The sequence below is a fragment of the Dreissena polymorpha genome, chromosome 8 (genome assembly GCF_020536995.1).
Source record: "Dreissena polymorpha isolate Duluth1 chromosome 8, UMN_Dpol_1.0, whole genome shotgun sequence".
In the NCBI taxonomy this organism is placed as follows: Eukaryota; Metazoa; Mollusca; class Bivalvia; order Myida; family Dreissenidae; genus Dreissena; species Dreissena polymorpha.
This window is the reverse complement of record NC_068362.1, coordinates 16,847,884-16,868,056: the sequence shown is the minus strand read 5'-3', so window position 1 is coordinate 16,868,056 and position 20,173 is coordinate 16,847,884. Positions and strand designations below refer to the sequence as shown.

At 34.7% G+C, this 20,173-nt stretch overlaps 1 protein-coding gene across 2 annotated transcripts in view; it reads right to left on the bottom strand.

Annotated features, from left to right (window-relative positions):
* Nucleotides 1-524: 524 nt before the first annotated feature.
* Nucleotides 525-20,173, bottom strand: part of LOC127841778 (protocadherin beta-18-like) — a 44,796-nt gene continuing 25,147 nt past the window's right edge. Inside the window, exons 1-6 of one of the 2 annotated variants that reach the window (XM_052370849.1) lie at nucleotides 17,869-18,551; nucleotides 6,820-9,542; nucleotides 4,646-4,792; nucleotides 3,733-3,832; nucleotides 2,199-2,930; nucleotides 525-1,559 (exon numbers count right to left, since the gene is read on the bottom strand). In XM_052370849.1, the coding sequence (XP_052226809.1) occupies nucleotides 2,392-2,930; nucleotides 3,733-3,832; nucleotides 4,646-4,792; nucleotides 6,820-9,486 (3,453 nt within the window). In that variant the 5' untranslated portion in view covers nucleotides 9,487-9,542; nucleotides 17,869-18,551 and the 3' untranslated portion in view covers nucleotides 525-1,559; nucleotides 2,199-2,391. Of the gene's footprint in view, nucleotides 1,560-2,198; nucleotides 2,931-3,732; nucleotides 3,833-4,645; nucleotides 4,793-6,819; nucleotides 9,543-17,868; nucleotides 18,552-20,173 lie in introns of those variants that run through there. The other variant, XM_052370850.1, reaches the window with a different exon arrangement.

The window sequence follows — 20,173 nt, the reverse complement described above, 5'->3', positions numbered from 1 at the left end:
ATCTATATTTAAACCTAACTACGTATAATAAAAAAATGAAAACCGGTTCTTTTTTTGTATTGCTATACATGACGGATATTGCGTTTTCGTCCTGTCAGTAGAAAAAAAACACAATAAGATTTAACAGGATTGGTAACTGGTCAGTTGGTCTCGGGCCGGTAAGCCCAGGTGGACTCTGCCACTGGACTACCCTATGATGCGATTAAATTCCCGGCCACATTTATTGCATAAGGATTAGTACTGAAATGTTTAACGACCATTCGCCCCTTTGATTCAAGTAAGGCAGTATCTGGCTCGAGCAGATGCACTTACTGGTTAACCAGCTAGTTCTTCTTGATGCTCGGAGCTTTTATGAGTACATGTAAATGGAACCTAATCAAATATTCACCCACATACGTACAGCCCTGAGGGTCAATAGCTGGGAGTTGGATTAGTTAACCAGCTATCCCTAGTCTTACTGACCGCTGTTGTATGATTAAAGTACCCTGGAAATCAGCGAAGAATCATAATAAACTATAATACAATTAAGATTGTTCATTTTATTAATTTTTATAAGAATATTTTTTTCTCGTTCAATATAACAAATATTTACATAACACAAAACAAAAATGTAAGTAACAATATTTCCACTTATAAAAGTAATATACTCTAATATATTCATATAATAACTAACAACAGCTGTTATGTAGCACTGATATCTTTCCATTCATTTTGCAGCAGAAGCTTTAGTACAATAGGATTTCTGACACGCCTCATTGTCTTTTTACACTACACAGTGTACCCCATTGTTACATGGGTGATAGTTTAATGATTAAATTGTGTGACTTTCTATTCAGGAAATGACCATTAATGGAAAGCCCTTTCCAAACCTCCGATCAATATGCTGATCAACTCAGTATAATTTCCCCATTACGTTATCTAATTTCCCCAACCTGCGCCGATCTGGCCTATCAATGTCAGTACCAGGCAGCTTTCCCATCCCGCCCTATGCCCTATGCATTCACCAGCACATGAAATAGTCATGTTACAGCAGTTAACGAAAACAACAATATCAATTTACAAAATGCATCAAAATTAAAAACAAATAAGATTTTGATTAAAGCACCTGAAACCAAATAATGCACAAATATCTGAGCCGTGCTCTGGGAAAATGGGGCTTAATGCATGTGTGTAAAGTTTCTTCCAAGATTAGCCTGTGCAGTCCACTTTAAAGGCATTTTTTGTTTGAAGATCTCTTTAACGCAGACATCCAGTTTAAGCAAAAAGTGATTTAATTATTAGCCTGTGTGGACTGCACAGGCTACACTGGTACGACACTAGGCACATGCATTACGTCGCATTTTCCCAGAGCAAGGCTCATTTTATTGGTTTAAGGTTTTGAACACATTGCTACTGATTATGCTACGAACTTGAGACATCAACAGGTACACAAGTATATCATACAAAACACTAATTTTAAAGTGAGATCATCTGAGATGTATATTGACAGTTCCTCATGCAAAGTGGACATTGGAGACTTCAGAGCGCACATGATTCCTGCTGGTTTCACTGCCAGCAAACTGAAAGTTGACAAGGAAAACAACTTAAAGAAATGTCAATACTGGAGAAACAAAGCCAGCTGTCGTGTACAGACACTGAATTACAAGCCTGCCAATATTGTATGAACCATTGAAACATGACTTTGGGTTAAACTATTCATGGGACTGAAAACAATGATTAAAGGCAAATAACATACTTAATGTTTAAGATAAAGATATTAATTCATATAGAATTTATAACATAAAAATCTATTAATTTATTGAGATATGTAGGTGATGGAAACTTAATATTTTGCACTGCAAATGAACACTTTAGATATAATTTGAGGCGGAGTGTTGTTTATTGCAGTAGCAGCCAATGGTTTGGAGTTCATATGGATAGGAATGCAACCAATCCACCCTTTTTTGCCAAAATAAGATCATGGGACATCATATTTCATGTTAAATACAGTAAACATATTCATAAGTTGCAAAAGTTATTTGTCAAGTCATGCTTTTAAGCACATGCATTTTACTAAATAATTTCTTGGAACTACTTTCATAACATTATGCGCCCATGGTTTGTAGCAGAATATACAAGAAATATTTTCTTTCTTTTTGCATAAAAAGCATGTCTTTGTGGAAGAATTTTGCTTTTACAACTGTCAAAGCTGTTGCTACCTGTAACGATCAAGGCTGCCACTTTCGACTGTGAAAAGTAGGTACACTGCAGTGAAGGAGGTCTCGCCAAGGACTGTGAGGTCTGATCAGTTTAGTGAAGTATGAACTGTGACAGTCATCAGTCTTCTAAAGGGTTTGGTACAATCAACAAATATTTGGCACAATGGATAATAAAGCAGTCTTTTCTGCATGATCAGACAACATAGTCTGAGAATCGCGTGTAGCTCCGCTGCAGGTCGTCCTCCAGGTCCTCGTGGTTCACCGTGTAGCTACCCGAGGTTGTGGTTGCCTCATCATCGTCTCTCAAACTATTGGAACTGTACAATGGAAAGTCACTCGATAAGTTAAATGCTGAATTCACATATCCTGAATGAGGAAAGTTCTTTTGCACATGTTTACCAGAGTTTGGATACATGCTTGTATTCACATGGCTGAGGTTGGGGTTCGAGCCCAGACTCAAATAGTCCGAGTCCGGGTAACTACCCGTAGAATTCAGATTATGGCACTGTTTTGGATTCCATGTTAAACTCCGAGGGAAGTTGACGCTAGACTTTGATGGTAAATGTTTGTCTTTATGAGCGCTGTTTATAATCTCATAGTCAGGTTTAACAGCATTTGTTGATGGCTGCTGTTGCTTGATTGGTCTGCTGTAGAGATCGTGTGGTTGGCTGGTGTGGCCATCTAGGATCAGATAGGCAGACGGGTTCAAAGGGTTCATCTCAAACTTGGGCTCTGCAAATAGACAAACACGTTGTGACCCAAATGTATGCACATTCATTTAAAGAGTGGCATTCTGTAAAACTTGGTGTCATGCATGTCCGTAAAGTTTCGTCTCAAATTAGCCTGTGCAGTCTTTCCAGGCTCATCAGGTACAACAATTTCCACTTTTATGGAATTCTTTGTTTAAAAGGAAGTCTCTTCAAAACATAAAAAAACTTTTTAAGTGGAAAGTTTTGTCCCTGATTAGCCTGTGTGTACTGCACAGGCTAGTCTCTGACAACAATTTACCAACATGCATTAAGCCCAGTTTTCCCAGAATAAGGCTCAATTAAAGCATATTCATGGTGCTCAAAGTTATAGACTTTAAGACCCAGTGTATACAAAATACATAATAATCATGATATAAGTCATATATGCTTGACTATTTTGTAACATTTGTATTTTGTTGGATAGACATTATTTTGATTTTTATAACCATATTTAAGTATTTTGTTTGTTTGTTGTTGTCAAAATTATTAAACTTCAGTCAATAACTTTATCATTAATTTTGTACTATACGTTATATATACAACATTGCAATATTCATTTCAGAAACATGTCACTCTACTATCTTTTAACCATTTACCACTCAACAGCAAAGTGAAAAAAGCTACTGGTATACGCAACCAGCGTGAAACCAGAAAACCCTGCAAGTAACTCCAAGGCTGTTAAGTTTGCATGCTGTTTGCTGCTCATCAGTATCTTAGAACTGGAGATGAAGCCTTTAAAAATTGCATCTATATATATATATTAAAACAGGTTTTTAATTTATTACCATGGTCCCCCTCCACACTTCCTCCCTTTCCGCTGTCATGACTAGTAGTTGTCTCCCCTGAAGTCTCGCTGTGGCTGTCCTCGCGGTGGTGACCAATCACCTGCAAGAAGAGAAGGCGTGATAACTGCTGGCTCTCAACAACACCGGGAAGCTTTTTTGTAATGTACTGATACAATAAACAATGAAAGCAACTGGGGTCAAGCTTGCATAAGATTAAAAATGATCTATAGATGTGGTTGAAAAAAGAAACGTATTTAATAAACCTTGAGAAAAATAATTCAAGAGACAGTTGCTAGGTTGCAGATATCATGTTCACAATGATATTGATAACCAGCACTCAAACATGGTGAATGGTAAACAAACTCTGTTACTTCAACCAGATAGCATTATGATAAGCTGTATGGAGACATTTCAAGCCACTTGGATGAGTTATCTGTTGAGGTTACAAGTCAGTAAATCTTCTAGTAGGACTCAAACTGCTTTGCATAGAAAGAGAGTGGACTGCGACCTGGTTAGTCTGAACTGATTACAAGCCAACTGAGTTTATGAAGGCATTAGTACACATTTTCAGATATATAAATATGATAACCCAATTCGTTAATGACACAAAGTGTACACACTAATGCAGCAGTTTTGAAACCAATCCCAAGAATAATACCTTTTGAATGGCTGGATTTTTTTTCTATTAGAGTAGAAAATGTACCGTGCTTTACCAATATCTGTCAAAATATATTCATACATAACACAAACAATAATAGTGTACTCTAGAATAACAGATCAATTTTGTATCAATAATGCGGTGATAATATTGAAACAAACAATATAATTTTACAACCAATCTAAAAATTATTACAATAAATCAAACTAGATTCTTCACAGTTAACTCAACTATTTCTGTGGCCAGTGTACCTACCATCTGTACGTCCGTGTCAGAATACTTGGTCTGTGGGCGGGGCAGAGTGGCTGCGAGGGGGCGGGGCAGACTGGCTGGAAGCAGGTCTGACTCCCTGCCCACACTCACCAGCGGGGCCTGAGGGGCCTGCCGTGCAGAAAGCAGCGTCTGTAGAGGGACAACATTGCTCATTATTAATAACATTGTGTCCTAATATTAACAATCTTCTTCATGGTAGTCATAATTATTGCTGGATATGTTTCAATACATGAACATGTTTTGTTCTGTATTAAATATTTAGTTATTCTTGAGGTGAGCCACACAAACAAAAGAGGAGTGATAACAATATAAATATTGTTAATACTAAAATGTTTAAATGCCTTTGTGAACAGGACATCTTCCATTATAGACCCAAGTCCTAGAACGTCTTTTATGAGGGACAGACAGAACAATGCTGAACAAGACCGGCTTGGTGTACAGATAAGGCCTGCACTGACACAGACCACAAGAGCTGATTCACAAGAACAGCCCAACAATCACTGAGTAATGGTTTAATATTATGACCAACCCTGGGAAACCGCTAGACAATAACTGTAATTGGTGAGATGTAAATGTCAGTATGAATTTAAATGTCCCTTGTTCTTGTCATTGCCATGATTAGTGTCACATTTAAAAACAACATCATAATCAAGTGCTCAACTTAACATCAAACTGATTTAATGAAATCGCATTATGAGTACTTAAAATTCCTACGCCAACAAGCATTTTGATAAAAGGCAGCAACTTTTCTTGTGAAACTTTAACAAGTTGCTGCTAAAAACAAACTGTTGTTTCACTTAAAAATTAAAACGGGGCTATTGGGTTTTAATTCTGTGACAGGAAATTCAAAGCTGTTATTAACTATGAGTCCACTGATACTCTGCAAGGGTCGTGTTTTCACGTCTTACTACACCATTGCCTCTGTACGGAACCGTGAGTACACATGAATAGCGGGCCTTTCAGAGTCACTCACTTGGCCATTAACACACTATCACGTCTTGAAGATACCAATCAAAATTAATCAAGCATATTAAACCAAGATTTAAATGATTATTATTTATAAACAGATTTTTTGTCTTTAATGATATGTCACCCCTGTTAGAGCAGTGTTATCACTTCTGTCAATCTGCGAGCAATTGTGGTGGGGTAGAGTGGCCTGCTTTAACTCTGTTCAAAAGCGTTTAATGCACGAACTCAACAAGTTCAAGTGATTTTGAAGGCAGTTCTTTATCCTTTGTGTGCGCTATCTGTTTTTTCAAATTTAAGAAACTGATATTTCTTTTTGTGACAATGCACGTTTTAAGAAAGTTGCAAAATTGACCCATACAGTAATTTGTGAAGTGTTACTGCTGACACAAAACACTACGCAATGTTTTATTGAAATCATTATTGTCTGCAATGGGGTGGAAAATGGGTAAATTGGTGAAAGCTTTTTGATAATATCTATTTGGTGTAATAGCAGCCATAATTATTCAGTAACTCACACTCATAGATCATTTAAAGCTAAATGAAGAAATCCAGCTGGCGGTATTTACAATGAATTTCAAATTGTAAAAAATGTTATTGCAATTTTCTTTCAATTATTTTGCTTTTATCATATGTATCAAATGATTTTAAATTACTAAAGAGGCAAAATATTTTGTGACAAAATAGGATAGTCTAATAATCAAAGCATTATTAATAAAGGCACAAGAAAAGTTTTTGTTTTCTTTAAGAAATACAAACAACTTTTGAGTTGTTTCTCAATTGTTAAAAAAATTGACTACCATTGCTGAAGAAAACAACATTGCATGCAGTTGGGATAGTTGCCTTTGAACATAATACAAAACATGCCCACAATCATAAAGGTAATCCTCAAAACTATTAATAAGAAATATAAACCTTGTTCTGGGAAAACTAGGCTTTACGCATTTGTGCAAAATATCACCCAAGATTGGACTGTGCAGTCTGCACAGGCTAATCAGGGCTGACACTCTTTGCTCATTTAATTTTTTTTGTTTAAATGAAGTCTCTTCTTTGCCAAAATCTAGTATAGGACAAAAATGTTGTCCCTGATTAGCCTGTGCAGACTGTATACGCTTATCTGGGAAGACACTTTAAGCACATGCATCAAGTCCAGTTTCCAAGGTAAGGCTCATATAAAATGTCTACACTACCTGAACTCTCGTGATTTTGTCATGGCTGGTTAGACTGTCCCCGTCTGCCAATGAAAAGCTCACTTCCTTCTTGTTTTTCTGAGTGCCATCTGTCGGGTAGACCTTGTCATTGGGCAATGTCTGGTGAGACTCGGGCCTCCGTCCTGGCATCTTGGGGACGAGGGCTGCGATGCCGCCCTTTCCACACTTGTGAATGTCCTTCCTGCGTATCAGACAGATCACCGTGATGATAGTCACTGACAGCAGGCATGTTATACACACCACTGTGACCACAATGATCACATAACTATTGTTGCTCTTCTCTGAAGAACCAAGGCCACTGTTTGTTGAGTTTGTGTACCTCAGATTAATGTTCAAGCTAGCTTTGCTGGATAGTTGAGGTTTGCCTTTGTCATATACAGCCACAAGCAAAGAGATCAATTTGTCAGCAGTCAAATGCACATACTTTACAATATATAATTTTCCTGAGCTGGGGTCAAGGGAGAAGCGATTGTCTGGGTCACCTTCCACTATGAAGTAGATGAGCTCCTGATTGATTCCAGAGTCCATATCAGTGGCTTGTAACCTGACAATTTCTGTTTCTGACTTTTCATTGTATGCAGTGACAGTGTTATTATCTGCAGATGGGAAAACAAATATTGGCATGTTGTCATTTATATCTTCGACATTTACGAGCACTTCTACAGTTCCTGTTTGCGCCGGTATACCAAAGTCTACTGCTAACACCTTAAATGAATAGCTAGCCTTCATTTCTCGATCCAGCTCTTGTGTTGTTTTCACTTCACCATCATATAGAACTGTAAATGGAACTGCCAGTGCTCCACCAGGGGCATACTGTGGCATGATCTCATATCGCAGTCTTTGGTTCTCACCCTGGTCTTCATCAATTGCGGTCACAAAGTCCACGCGGGTGTTAGAAGGACTGCCCTCAGTCACTCGGAACACGTACCTGGTCATGGTGAACATGGGAGCCATGTCATTGATGTCTAGGATGTTAAGCTGCACTGTAGCAGTGCCCGTCCTGCGTGGATTGCCATTGTCCACTGCCAACACATGAAAAATCTTCTGCGCATACTTCTCACGATCCAATGTTATTTTTGCTCTCACCACCGCTTCATCGTTCTGCATAACTATCTCAAATTCATTAGAACTGTCAACACTATAGGTTATTCTTGCATTGTCATCTATATCATCATCTGTTGCTCTAAGTCTTAGAACTTCAGAACCATATGTATTATTCTCCTCTATGTTTTTGAGATACAAATATTTATCAAAAGTAGGAGTGTGGTCATTTACATCACCGACTTTTATTTTGAAGCTTGCAGATGTTGACAGACCTCCTAAATCAGAACAGCGAACAGTCAAGTTGTGTTCAGCCTGGGTTTCTCTGTCGATTGAATGCTGAACAAAGACATTGTAACCAACACCATTGACAACCAGTCCAAAATAGGTGTTAACAATGCTGCAGGAAACCTGCCCGTTGTCCCCAGAATCTGAATCAGTCACGAAAAGATACATAATGGCATCATTGATTTTAGCTGCTTCACTAACTATAAGAACATTTGGAGAGATCTCATTCACCAATATGGTAGCCGTAATCTTTGGGGGTTTATTGCCAGCATCTTTGATTGTCAATAGCACAGTTGCAGTGGAAGAGAGAGGTAGTTCGCCTTTGTCTCTAGCAACTATGTATATGGTCTTCACATTACTCCCGGCCTCATAGTTCAGTTTCTGAGCCACCTTCAGCTCACCAGATGAAGAGTTCACAGTGAAATGTTCACTAATGTACATGGTTGGCTGAGACAATGTGTATTCCACTTCTCCATACTTTTCCGAGTCTTTGTCTAAAGCAAGAAGAGACACAATAGTTTTTCCAACAGATATATCCTCTGTTACAGTAACATTCAGCTTTGAATTCTCAAACACTGGTTTATTATCGTTTTCATCAATGACATCGATGGTCACTGTCAAAGTGCCCGTCCTGATTGGTTGCCCAGCATCCTTGGCAAATATTTGCAGGACATATCTGTTTTTGACCTCATGATCTAAAGCTTTTGCAATTTTCAAACTGACTGTGACTGCATTTGTATTATTGTCAACAACCTGAACCAATGCAAAGTTCTGTAGATCAGATGGAGGAACGAAAGTAGAGAACTCGTAGCCAGCCACTCCATTGTTTGGACCTTTATCAAGGTCAACTGCTGCGGGAAGCTGCCGTAGTGTTTCCACTGGTATGGCTTCGGACAACCTCAATGTCATGCTGCTCGGATCAAATGTTGGCGTTTCATCATTTACATCCAAAATATTCAGAGTAACTGTAATTACAATAACTGAAGCATCTTTATGTGCAGTGACCTGGAACTCTCTAGAACACTTGACCTCATTGCGACATTCTGTTTCCCGATCAATCCGGTAGGCTGTTCGCAATTCTCCCAAAGGGGTCAAGGACACAATAGGATTAACCGTTGATGACAGTCGAAAGTTGTAGCCTCCATTAAGGCCAAGTTTCGACTCTCCTGCAATGTTACCAATATATGTACCGTTCTCGAGGCCCTCTGAAATGTTAAAGGCAAGGTTTGCGATCACGCCATCCTCCTGTGCTCTGACTGCCAGAAGCAGACACACGCAGGCTAGCAGATGCAGTGCAAACATCTTGTACAGCCTCATACCATCAGTGGAAACTTCTGCAGCGGGTACCTGGTCACTTCAGACACCTGGCATCCCTGAAATTACAAACAGTTATCGGTTAACATAATATTAATATTTAAAAGTACTTGTTCACAGATTGTTAAAATGACATTTTCCTAACTTTTTATCACAGATTCAAAAAAAGAACACTGTACATCAGGGAGGGAAATGACACTGATGACAAAGACTCCAAAAGAAGTTTCGTTCGTGAAAAAATATCACTAATTTTGAAATTGACAATGTTATTAAGCGTTACAAATGTGTAACAACTTAATGATTTAGATTGTTTCTGATGTTTTTCTAACAACTCCTATAAAATTCCTTTGTAAAATATACAATGCAGGCTTTTTAAAACAGCCCAGATGGCCAAGTGGTTACAGTGACTGCCTTTTCATCCAAATGACCCTGGTTCTATCTTTGATAGGGACAAAATTATTTTTAATTTATGATCTTAAATTCTATTCTTGTTATGACAATGTTATTAAATAAGCCATACTGTGAACAAGTCTCTTTAACAAAACCTACAAAAAACAACAAGTCATGTTATCTGACAAGTTGTACAGTGCAATACAGCATTATAATTTTCATTATCAATTAAATGGATTAATGTTAAAACTTAATTGGAGTCTTGATTGTACATGGCAATCAATCACAGTTTTATCCTCTGATTTAATGCAGTGAAATGAAATATTGTTTTCAGTAAAAACCAGTAGAGTTTTGTTTAATAGATAAGCACCATAATCAACTTTCAACTTACACAAACAATTCATGGAGTCAGTAGCTTAACACTATCTTTGAAAGGTGCTTGACTGTCTGAATTTGATTGATAGAGAGGGGCTGTAGAGTATAACCAGAAGTAAGACCAGAGTCTCAATCAGTCCTGATAACCTCTCCATGTTCTCCCAGGGATTCACCCAAAACACTTCAATAATGTGTGAACCCAAGCTACAGGTGTGCTTCAATGTAACTAATCCCTCCTTAGAAAACAGCACATAATATCTCAAGTCATTAAAACAGTGTTGATTAATAAAAGCAGTGTTGATTTATAGCAATCATCAATGATCGGCCAGTGTCAACAGTGCACAATTCAGGACCACATGTTATCTCTGTAGGCCATTGGACAAGCCGTGAAAGCAATCAGAAAGTCACAAACTGTGAAGAAAGTCAGGCCAGGTTTGTCATTAACACTATGTGTATCAGGAATCCTTCATGACAACTGATAGCAATTAAAACAGTAAAGTCACAGGAGGATACTATTTTCTTCAATGTTAGGCAGATATTTTTGCTTGCAAGCTTATCAATGCCAATCAAGCCTTGGGGATCAAAGGATTATTTGCAGTTTTAACAAGTATTTCTAGTTTTAGCCACTAATCTATATACAATCTAAGAAAATCCTCTTGTCAAGAATATAGCCTTATCCAAAGAGACAATAATGCACTGTTAAACTTGCCCATATGATAAGGTATTACATTCAAAGTTATCTGCATTTTTTTGCATATGAGAAATATCACTTTGTGCAAGGTCTTTCCCAGGCAAGGGATTGTCTATTGAGCCTTGTGTATGCCAGTGTTCCCAGATCGAGGCTCTATTGCCAGAAATAAATGCCACCTATTGTGTCCACCTTAACAGAGTCAGAACTCGGGCAGGTTTCCACCCTTATTAGTAGGGTGTGAATAAACTAAAACTGAAACAACTAATGTATCAAATGAAAGTTCCCATCACTTGTTTTCATTACACACAAGTTACCTCACATTATTTGACCATGAACTCCAACGCCCAACAAATAATTGAAAAGCAGTAAATGCTACAAATAAAGAAATACATGTACTTGATGAAAACAAAGTCTTGTTCAGGCAGCTACTGTTACCAGCTACCCAACATGCTGTTGGGACTTGCCTAATGGCTCACATGGCCACAGTGAAACAGGAGAAGTGAAAACATCCATGGATACAGTCATGATTGCATCTACAGGCCTATCAGATTCAAAGCCAAGACTTATTTGAACACACCTTTACAAAAATACTAAATTCATTTAGTGAAATTTGAGACCAGCATGAAAACCAATAATACTTGTAAAAATATATCAAATAAGCTCATTAATGTTACTTCCTTTTCAAGTCATTTAATATATCTTTGTATTTGTAATATTTTACATCAATGTAATTGCAGAACACCAGCAGGCTTCCAACATTTGGAGTAAAATTAAAATCCCATGTCGTTGGTATATGTTTTTTGCTAAATTATTGATGAAAATCATTACAAACACATTCTAATTTTGATTGTTTCAAAAGATGATAATCAAGAAAAAAACATATATTTGTAAAAAAAATTCTTACTCATGTGTTTTATTTCTCTTATTTGCATATTTGCATTTATTCTTGTTTGATTCTATGAATGACTTTTTTTCATTTTAGCACACTGTGAACAAGCCCTTTGAAGCAAAACTCTGACTTGATAAACACAAATGGCTTTTGATGTGTTAACCATAAACTTTTTAATTTTCACAGCACTGGTTTGATTTACTGATCCTCATTTGTTCCTACTGTTTTCAATTTAACTTACCAATATTCAATTATAAATCACCACCAACCCCAGTGGGACATTTTCCACCAGACACTTTTCATTTGTGAATACAGAAAAAACATTCATTCAGTGATAGATGGCTTTTACAGAGGTGTGTTACTTTGAACACAAAGGTTGTGTATTGCTTTAAATTAATAATATATGCTAAATACATGTTAACAAAGACTTACATATTGTAAAATATTTATACATTTTACATTGAAACTGTGTATTAGTGTTTATGCTTTTTAAAAATTGACACAAGAAAAAAAAGCTGCTCAAAATTTCAAATTATGTTTGAATATGTTAAATTGTTTTCTATTCTCCACATGATCTTTATATTTTGTGGACATGTTTGCCTTTCAGCACTGTTTTCCAAGTGCTTTACAATCATTGTCTCCAGCAGTAGCAGTGTTATACAGCCCTTCGCCCTTCTGAATGGAATAATGTTCTTTATACAGTATTGCAAGGCAGATATCACTTTTTTGTCACTGTGGTCAATAGCTTTTTAAATACACATTATCTGCATCGAAGAATAGCAAACAGGTCATTCTATAATTGTAACTATTCTAAATCAACTGAAGATAACCAGACTCTGAGATATTTCATGGTTATTATGAATTTAGTGTGTAACCTGGCAAAAATGAAATGTAGTGTTTAACCTGGCAAATATGAAATGTTGTGTGTAACCTGGAAAATATTGATGTAGTGAGTGCTACAAATATTAAATGAAGTGTGTAACCTGTAAAATATATGAAATGTAGTGTGTAACCTTGCAAATATGTAATGAAGCATAAAGAGCTTTCACTTTTTACAGCATGAATGTGACATAATACAGCAACAATAATATTATTATTTATAAGAACTGAAATCAAGAGGAGATATCTGATTATAAGCATAATAAAATAGTTATAATAATAATTATTATCATTAGTTTTATTATTGCAAATCATTTTTTGTAAAAGTTATAATCAGTAGTCAGTGTTGCTTGAAGACAGTTTTCTTAAGATCTAGTTCAACCTAAACCATGCCCTGCTCACACACAAACTAATCTTTGTTCCACAAGGGGTCAAAACAAGTGCCATGTGACAACCCTGTAATTTTCTCAGCCAGGGCCCCCCTTAAATACAGTTTGCAAAAATAATATCTGATTTACCCATACAAATAGAGGATACTTTCAGTTTAATGCTTATTTTTACTTGCACAATTTTTGTTAAGTACAAATGCATTTATACACTGTGTCAACAACTTAAGTAAATTCAGTTTAGACGCATGGCTAATTTGCTTTCCTGTACATGGACTGTAAAAATCGGTAAATAAATACCACAAGATCAAATTTCATAATCAACTTTTTGTTGATAATTAATATTTAACCGGTTAAATTAAACACCTACTGTTTATTTAATTCTGAAAGAAAACAAGCTTGACATTGTTACAAAATTGACTGTAGGAAATTTGCAGTATGCGCACATGAACACTGAGTAATAGTTCAATACACTAGGGTTAAACTTCATGATCTTAAAAAAACATATGCTAATTGTCCTGTCATAAATAAACATTCACCTTCAATATTATCTTAATTAAATCATCTACATTTACAAATATTTTTATGCATTAATTGAAAATTATTAAATTTGCCTTGGGATATTTTCAAAACGAGGTGTCCAAATTACAATAATGGCTACAGGCGATAAATTTTTATTTGATACGGCCATAAAATCAAGGGCTGAGCCTTGTTAGTAAGGGATCCACACGACCAAGAAATCCACAGCTGACTTGGCATATTAAACAGGGATATTCCCACAGGCATGGACAATGACTGGGGCAGTGATTTATATCAGCCTAAATTCATCATTAGCAAACACAATGTATTCTAAACTGTATTGAATCTGGTGATACAAGAAGGTTTGTATCGTAGGCCTTCTCTACAAGTGCATTGTACGTGAACACTTTAGAAATATTTGGAACATTATAATCTGGGCCAACCAAAAGGCTATTCTTTAGTCAACGTTCCTTCATGATGTTCATTTACAATTTAAAACATCGTTCAATTTGAAAAACGCTATCAAAGGCCTTCATAAACAGGCTGAGCTGACGGAGCCTCACACTTTGAAAAGATGAATTCAAACTCGAGCCCTCAGTTATTAAGCATGACAAATATTTTTAAACGTCTTTTCAATGTATACAAATACATCACATTTCAAAAGTTATTTAGGTATCAGACAAAAGTGTCAAAAGTCAATTACTGAGCAAACATTATACGGAAAACATCCAAATTGACTGATTTTTTTTGCAAATCTTTGAGAATAAATGGTTTCTATTTTTTATTAAATGTGAAAAATAAATGTTATGGGATGTTGGAATAAGACTTCAATCTTGTAATACAATAAGTGCAGTTTTAAATATTGTATTTATAAATGTTGACACATTATAAGTAAATAGACACATAAATATATCATTGCAATATTTTAATTGATTTACTACAAAACTGTGTTTTTGATTTAAATAAATCCTAAAATGAAACTGTGTACATGCATGGATAAATGCAGTTTAAAAATACAGTGAAAATAATAAAAAACACAATCACTCTGATAAAAAGTCATGAAAAAGTGCTTATTGTACTAAAAGTAAAGATAGAATATTATTAACATACATTCAGAAGATTACATGAACAGTTTCCCTTGAGATAATCACAAAAATGATACTCATTCCAAGTTTGATGTCTTATTCCAAATGCACATGATGCAGTGTTTATATAAGATCTTCATTAAGACCAATGTATCCCATGATATAACATCCTATTCTCTTCTGTCAACCTGCGCATCATCTGATCCAGTGTTTGACCTTTATTGCTGTTTGACCTTTATTGTTTTACCTACATTTCCTAACTTTCATGCTGTCAAACAACAATATTGGGCAATGAACATGACAATAACAACACTGGGTAATGAACATGAACTACATTGTACGTCTTATTAAAAAGCACACTAACTGAATGTTACCACTAACTTCTGCAACGGCCATTAGCTCCCTAATAATTGCACTTCAGTTAACATACACAATAATTAGGTGTAAATAATAAATGTTACATGGCCATCGAGGTTGGGTTGGAAGTTGATGTTACCTTTACAATTTAAAACTAGCACTCTTGCGGTTAAATTCATAGGCATCAGTTCTCCAAATCATTATTTATTAAACTATAAAAAATGATAACATAAATTCATAAGTGAAAATTCAATGAAAAGTTATTTTAACCGTCACAAAATTCTATTGAAATACAAATAATCTGGCAAACTAAAAATTCGCCAGTGTCCGGGCATTCTATGCATAGGTTAAGTTGAATGAAATTGACCAAAAACATATGCGTCTACTTTGTTGTTTTTGCTTGTAAATGGGGCCGAAATTTGGTATCATTTTCAATCTCAAAAAGTATATATTTTTCCCAGTTGACTGCCTAAAATTGCCAATTGAAGATTTCCCAAAAATATATATTTTTTTTAAATAAATAATAACATTAAATTCCTTTCCCTATCCAGCTCTATAAGTTGCACCTAAATTAAGTAGGAAATATATTCAAAACATTTTTATTCTCAATTTTAAACTGCCTGTTAGCAAAAAAAGCAACACCAATGTTCTTATTTTATTAAATATTACGTGCTTTTTCCCAATCAAAAGAGCCAAAGCATAATTCACAAAATACTATAGTGGAAAAAACACTGATTCTAGTGTCTGGGAATTCTTCATAGTGTATTTGCATGAGTTTAAATGCCTGACACAGACAAAAATATGGGGAAGTCCGGTAAGCTGTGCAATATGGGGGTCCAGTGCGGTAAGTTGTGCACGGGTCATATCCTGGTCACTATCAGCCACTCGTAAAGTTTGCACATCCAGGTCCAATATTAGTACAGTTATATTATGATTAACCACGACCATGTTCATAAAACAACTACAAGAGATGATAAAAAAGACAAGATCCCATAGACTCACTTGTAAACATTGACAAGAAGGGAATTTTTATTGTGATTGATACAACGTGATCCAACAATAGACACATACATAATGAAGATATCCATCATTATTGACATGTTTATATTGATTTTATAAAGTATGCAATTGACACCAAGTGATAGGTGAGGTTTGTTCACTGACTCTCAGTCCAGTATGATTTGTAGGGCAATCCATCAAACCAGTCCAGGAATGGCCACTTCAAAGCAAAACACATCAAGCCAAACAAATTCCAGGATGAACAAAATATTTTTAAAGGAACAAAACTAATATTATGTTACAAGTAAATTTAATTCCTTTTAAATGTGATTATGAAAAAAGAAATTAAATCAAAACAAAAATATGTTTAAAGCAGTTATTTTACATAAATGTTAAATAGCTGATTTTTGCATCAACGAGCTAATTTTCATATTTTTAATATTTTATACATTTAAAAAACTGAAAAGTTTTTTTCCCCATTTTTGTAAAAATTGCATTGTTTTTACTTATACATTAGGAAAGGTGTGTTCTTGTTTTGCCTAAAATTGGGAAAATTATGTTGTTGTTTGCTAACTTTCAAATTGAGAATAAAAATGTTTTCAATTTTATATTTAATTAGGTTCAATTTTAAGAGCTGGAGAGGAAAATGAACAAAATATTGAAATTAATTTTATTTTCAATTTTATCATTATTTTTGTGCGTTGAAACTTCAATTGAGAATTATAGTCAGTAATTTGAGAAAAATATACACTTTTTACGATTGGAAATGGGTCCGAAATTAGACCAAAAAAACAAACTGTTTAGTAACACTAGTTAAGTATTTCTTCCTTAAATAGTATCTGTTGATACAATATATTAAAAGATGTGACTAAATGAGTCCCAGGTAAGTTTGGAACTAAAACAATCTTTGGACAAATGCTATAACAGTTACAGTTGTTGTTGTATTTGGATAATATTTATCAAATCAAACTCTGTAACAATGGAGATTTAAGACAAGAGTTCTGCTACAGGACTTCTGTAAAGATTTAAAGACTGGCATATACTTAGTTAAAACATGTTAAAAGTGTAATGAATAATTTTGTTGTATGAAGACAACAGACTACCCATCTGCTTTCCCTGTTGTTTTATTTTAATATGACTGGGCTAATAAATATTATGTCATGTAAAGTATACATTAATTTAAATTATTTTTTCTCATTGAGAAAGAATTTAACAATGGTATATAATGTTTGTAATGAGTAAGACCGCCTATCAGAACACTTACAGAATAAAACTTTTATTCACTATATCATTTGGTAACAATCCCCCATTTCAAGAAAGGAACTGAACCAAAAACAAGCAATACACGCACACAGAAAAATGACACCGACCACAGTCATACAAGACATTATATGTTCCACCTACCACAGTCATACAAGACATTATATGTTCACCATATTGGTATGAAGAGACTTTCCTTATTTACATGTATATGTTCTTATAAGAATATTTGTGTGTTTTTATATAATTTGTTATATATTATACAATTTCTCTTACAGGATTTAAAAATTTCAATTATAATGTATAAAAAAATTTACACTTTTTTCATCTGACAATCAGATAACTTCATACTTTTAACCTGTAGTAAAATTTTGTATGCTTATACAAATAAAATGCCAAACAAATAAAACGCTATAAATTAAATAATCTTCATATAACATAAATTAGAGTCCCATCACTAAAAGTTAAGGCAAATTCTTTCTAAGAAATAAATAAATAAAAATACATTTACTTAAACAAATTGTAAAGAAAATATATTACTCAAAGTATACATACCAGTATTAAGGTTGTATCTGTATTCCAGTTTTGCAAAACACTTGTAATGTAACGTTCTTTAACAAACAATAATTATAAGTCCTGCTAGACTATGGCAGCATGCTCAGGTCTGTCCTATGATCCCCGACTAGTTCAGGTCGTGAATCAACAGTCCCACTTGCGGTGTATCTGATACTAACAAACTATCATATTCCAGTTACGATTTCCTTCTAAACACTTGTCAAACTAAACACCTAAGATGGCCTGCTCATTTTCCATTGACCACTGAGTTATTGTCAATACATTCACAAACTGCTAATGTTATACTAGAGGACTCAGTCGGTGTTCCACTTCAGAGAACAGGCGCGTTACACTAGCTGTGATACCGTGATATTTGACGATTGAATGATAACTCACTAAACGTTGAATAGTTTGTGATTGCCTCCCAGATACACAGGGAGGATGAAAAACACTTAAAACAAAGCCTTGCTGATTGGTATCTCAAAACCTCCTATTTAACTATTCACCTATTTAACTATTCACACTGGAACTCAGATACCATCTAACTTGTATAATGCATTAGTTAAAGCTGACTTTATTACAAAGTCTCCATAAAAAAGGTATTTCAAAACACTTATTATGATGCTTTTAAACCTTACCAATACTTTTATGTAAATTGGCCACAAAGGTTTAAAACTGAAACACTATCAAACTGCAGTGTTAGAACAGCAGTATTGGCCTGTCTGCTATTGGTTGGCAGAACAGCATTGGTAGCTGTGGCAGCCAATCACAGACCAGCTCTCTAAGCTACCTCATCAATATTCAACAGGTGATAGCTTGTCAATAACCAAATAGTATTGTCTCTTAATTGCAATTTGTAATCACTGTGACACCCTACTGTTTGGAAAGAATTATAATGCCAAAAATGTAGTTTCCTTTACAATTTCCTAAACAAAGCTTTGACATTCTTTAACTATTACCATTTAATTTAATTGTATTTCTTACTAATTGCCTTAAATATTGCAGTATCCTTATTCAACATTTAATTAAAATAAAGCGCATTTAGTATCAGAATATTACAGGGAATGTGATTGCATAAAAGAAACACATAAGGTTAAATCAACCCTAAGAAATCTAACATTTAAAAAATCATTATAATATATGATACAGGGGACCTTTGGAATTATACTCAGCCTTGGGAAATGTTAATTTATAAAAGCAGGTCATATCTTGTGAATGTTCTCCAAAATACCACTTCTTATGTAATATCAAAGAATGATAGTTCACAGATCCCGTGTCAAAATGTTATTATGACCGGAACAACATGGTGTATGTACTTGGTTAACATATGTATAAAGGCGGCCAATGACATGTGCCTCTACAATTAACAAGGTGACATGAAACATGATAGTACAGTGAGCTTCTGTCTTTAAGAATGTATTCACCGGGTCTCAACACCTTGGATCAATATCTCACAGCAGTATCATATTAAAATTGCCCATGTCAAAGTATTTTTTTATTAATTGATAATCTTTAATCCATTCATAATACAAGGCTGATGTTTTTATATATCATATGATTGATTTATTGAAAATAAAACTACCCTTTGATTAATGATTTGACAGTCAAGGGTCAAATATTTAATCAGTATGAACTTTCAAATATTTAAAAGAATCACAAAGTATTTAAAGCTGTTGTTTATAATGACATACAGATTTAAAATATTGCACAATACAGATGCTTTTGACATAATATACAGCTCTGAATGCTGGTGAAGACTGATTAAAACAATATTTAATTTGCAAAAAATATTTCTATATCCTTGTTGATAGACCCTTCATTATTTTTCGATTGTTTCTAAAATGTTTTGTGGAAAAAATCTTCTATTATTGTTTGCAGAAGAAAAGAGAATTTTATTTGATTCAGTCTTTATTAAAAATTAAAATAGTTCCGAAAATGTTATTATTTTTTTTATTGCATCATACAGTACACAGTTTCACAGGTGTACAATGAAATTGGAAAGGCAATCTACGTTCATTACATCACCATATTATATTAATCTCTGGCATTAAGACTTTTCAAACGGCTTTATTTGTCAATGTGCCAGGAAAAGGTATTGAACTAAAGAAAAATAATATCATGAAAGTGAAACCCTTAGTAAGATTAGAGAGATACTAATCACTAATCCCTTTATGAGAGGATTATTAGATTTGTATCTCCCCCTCCATAGTGCACTGGATGCATTTAAACACAGACAATACATGCAGCCCCTGACAGGCTGCCATCTGACAAGAATGTTTGCAGTTCATTACAGTTTATAACAATA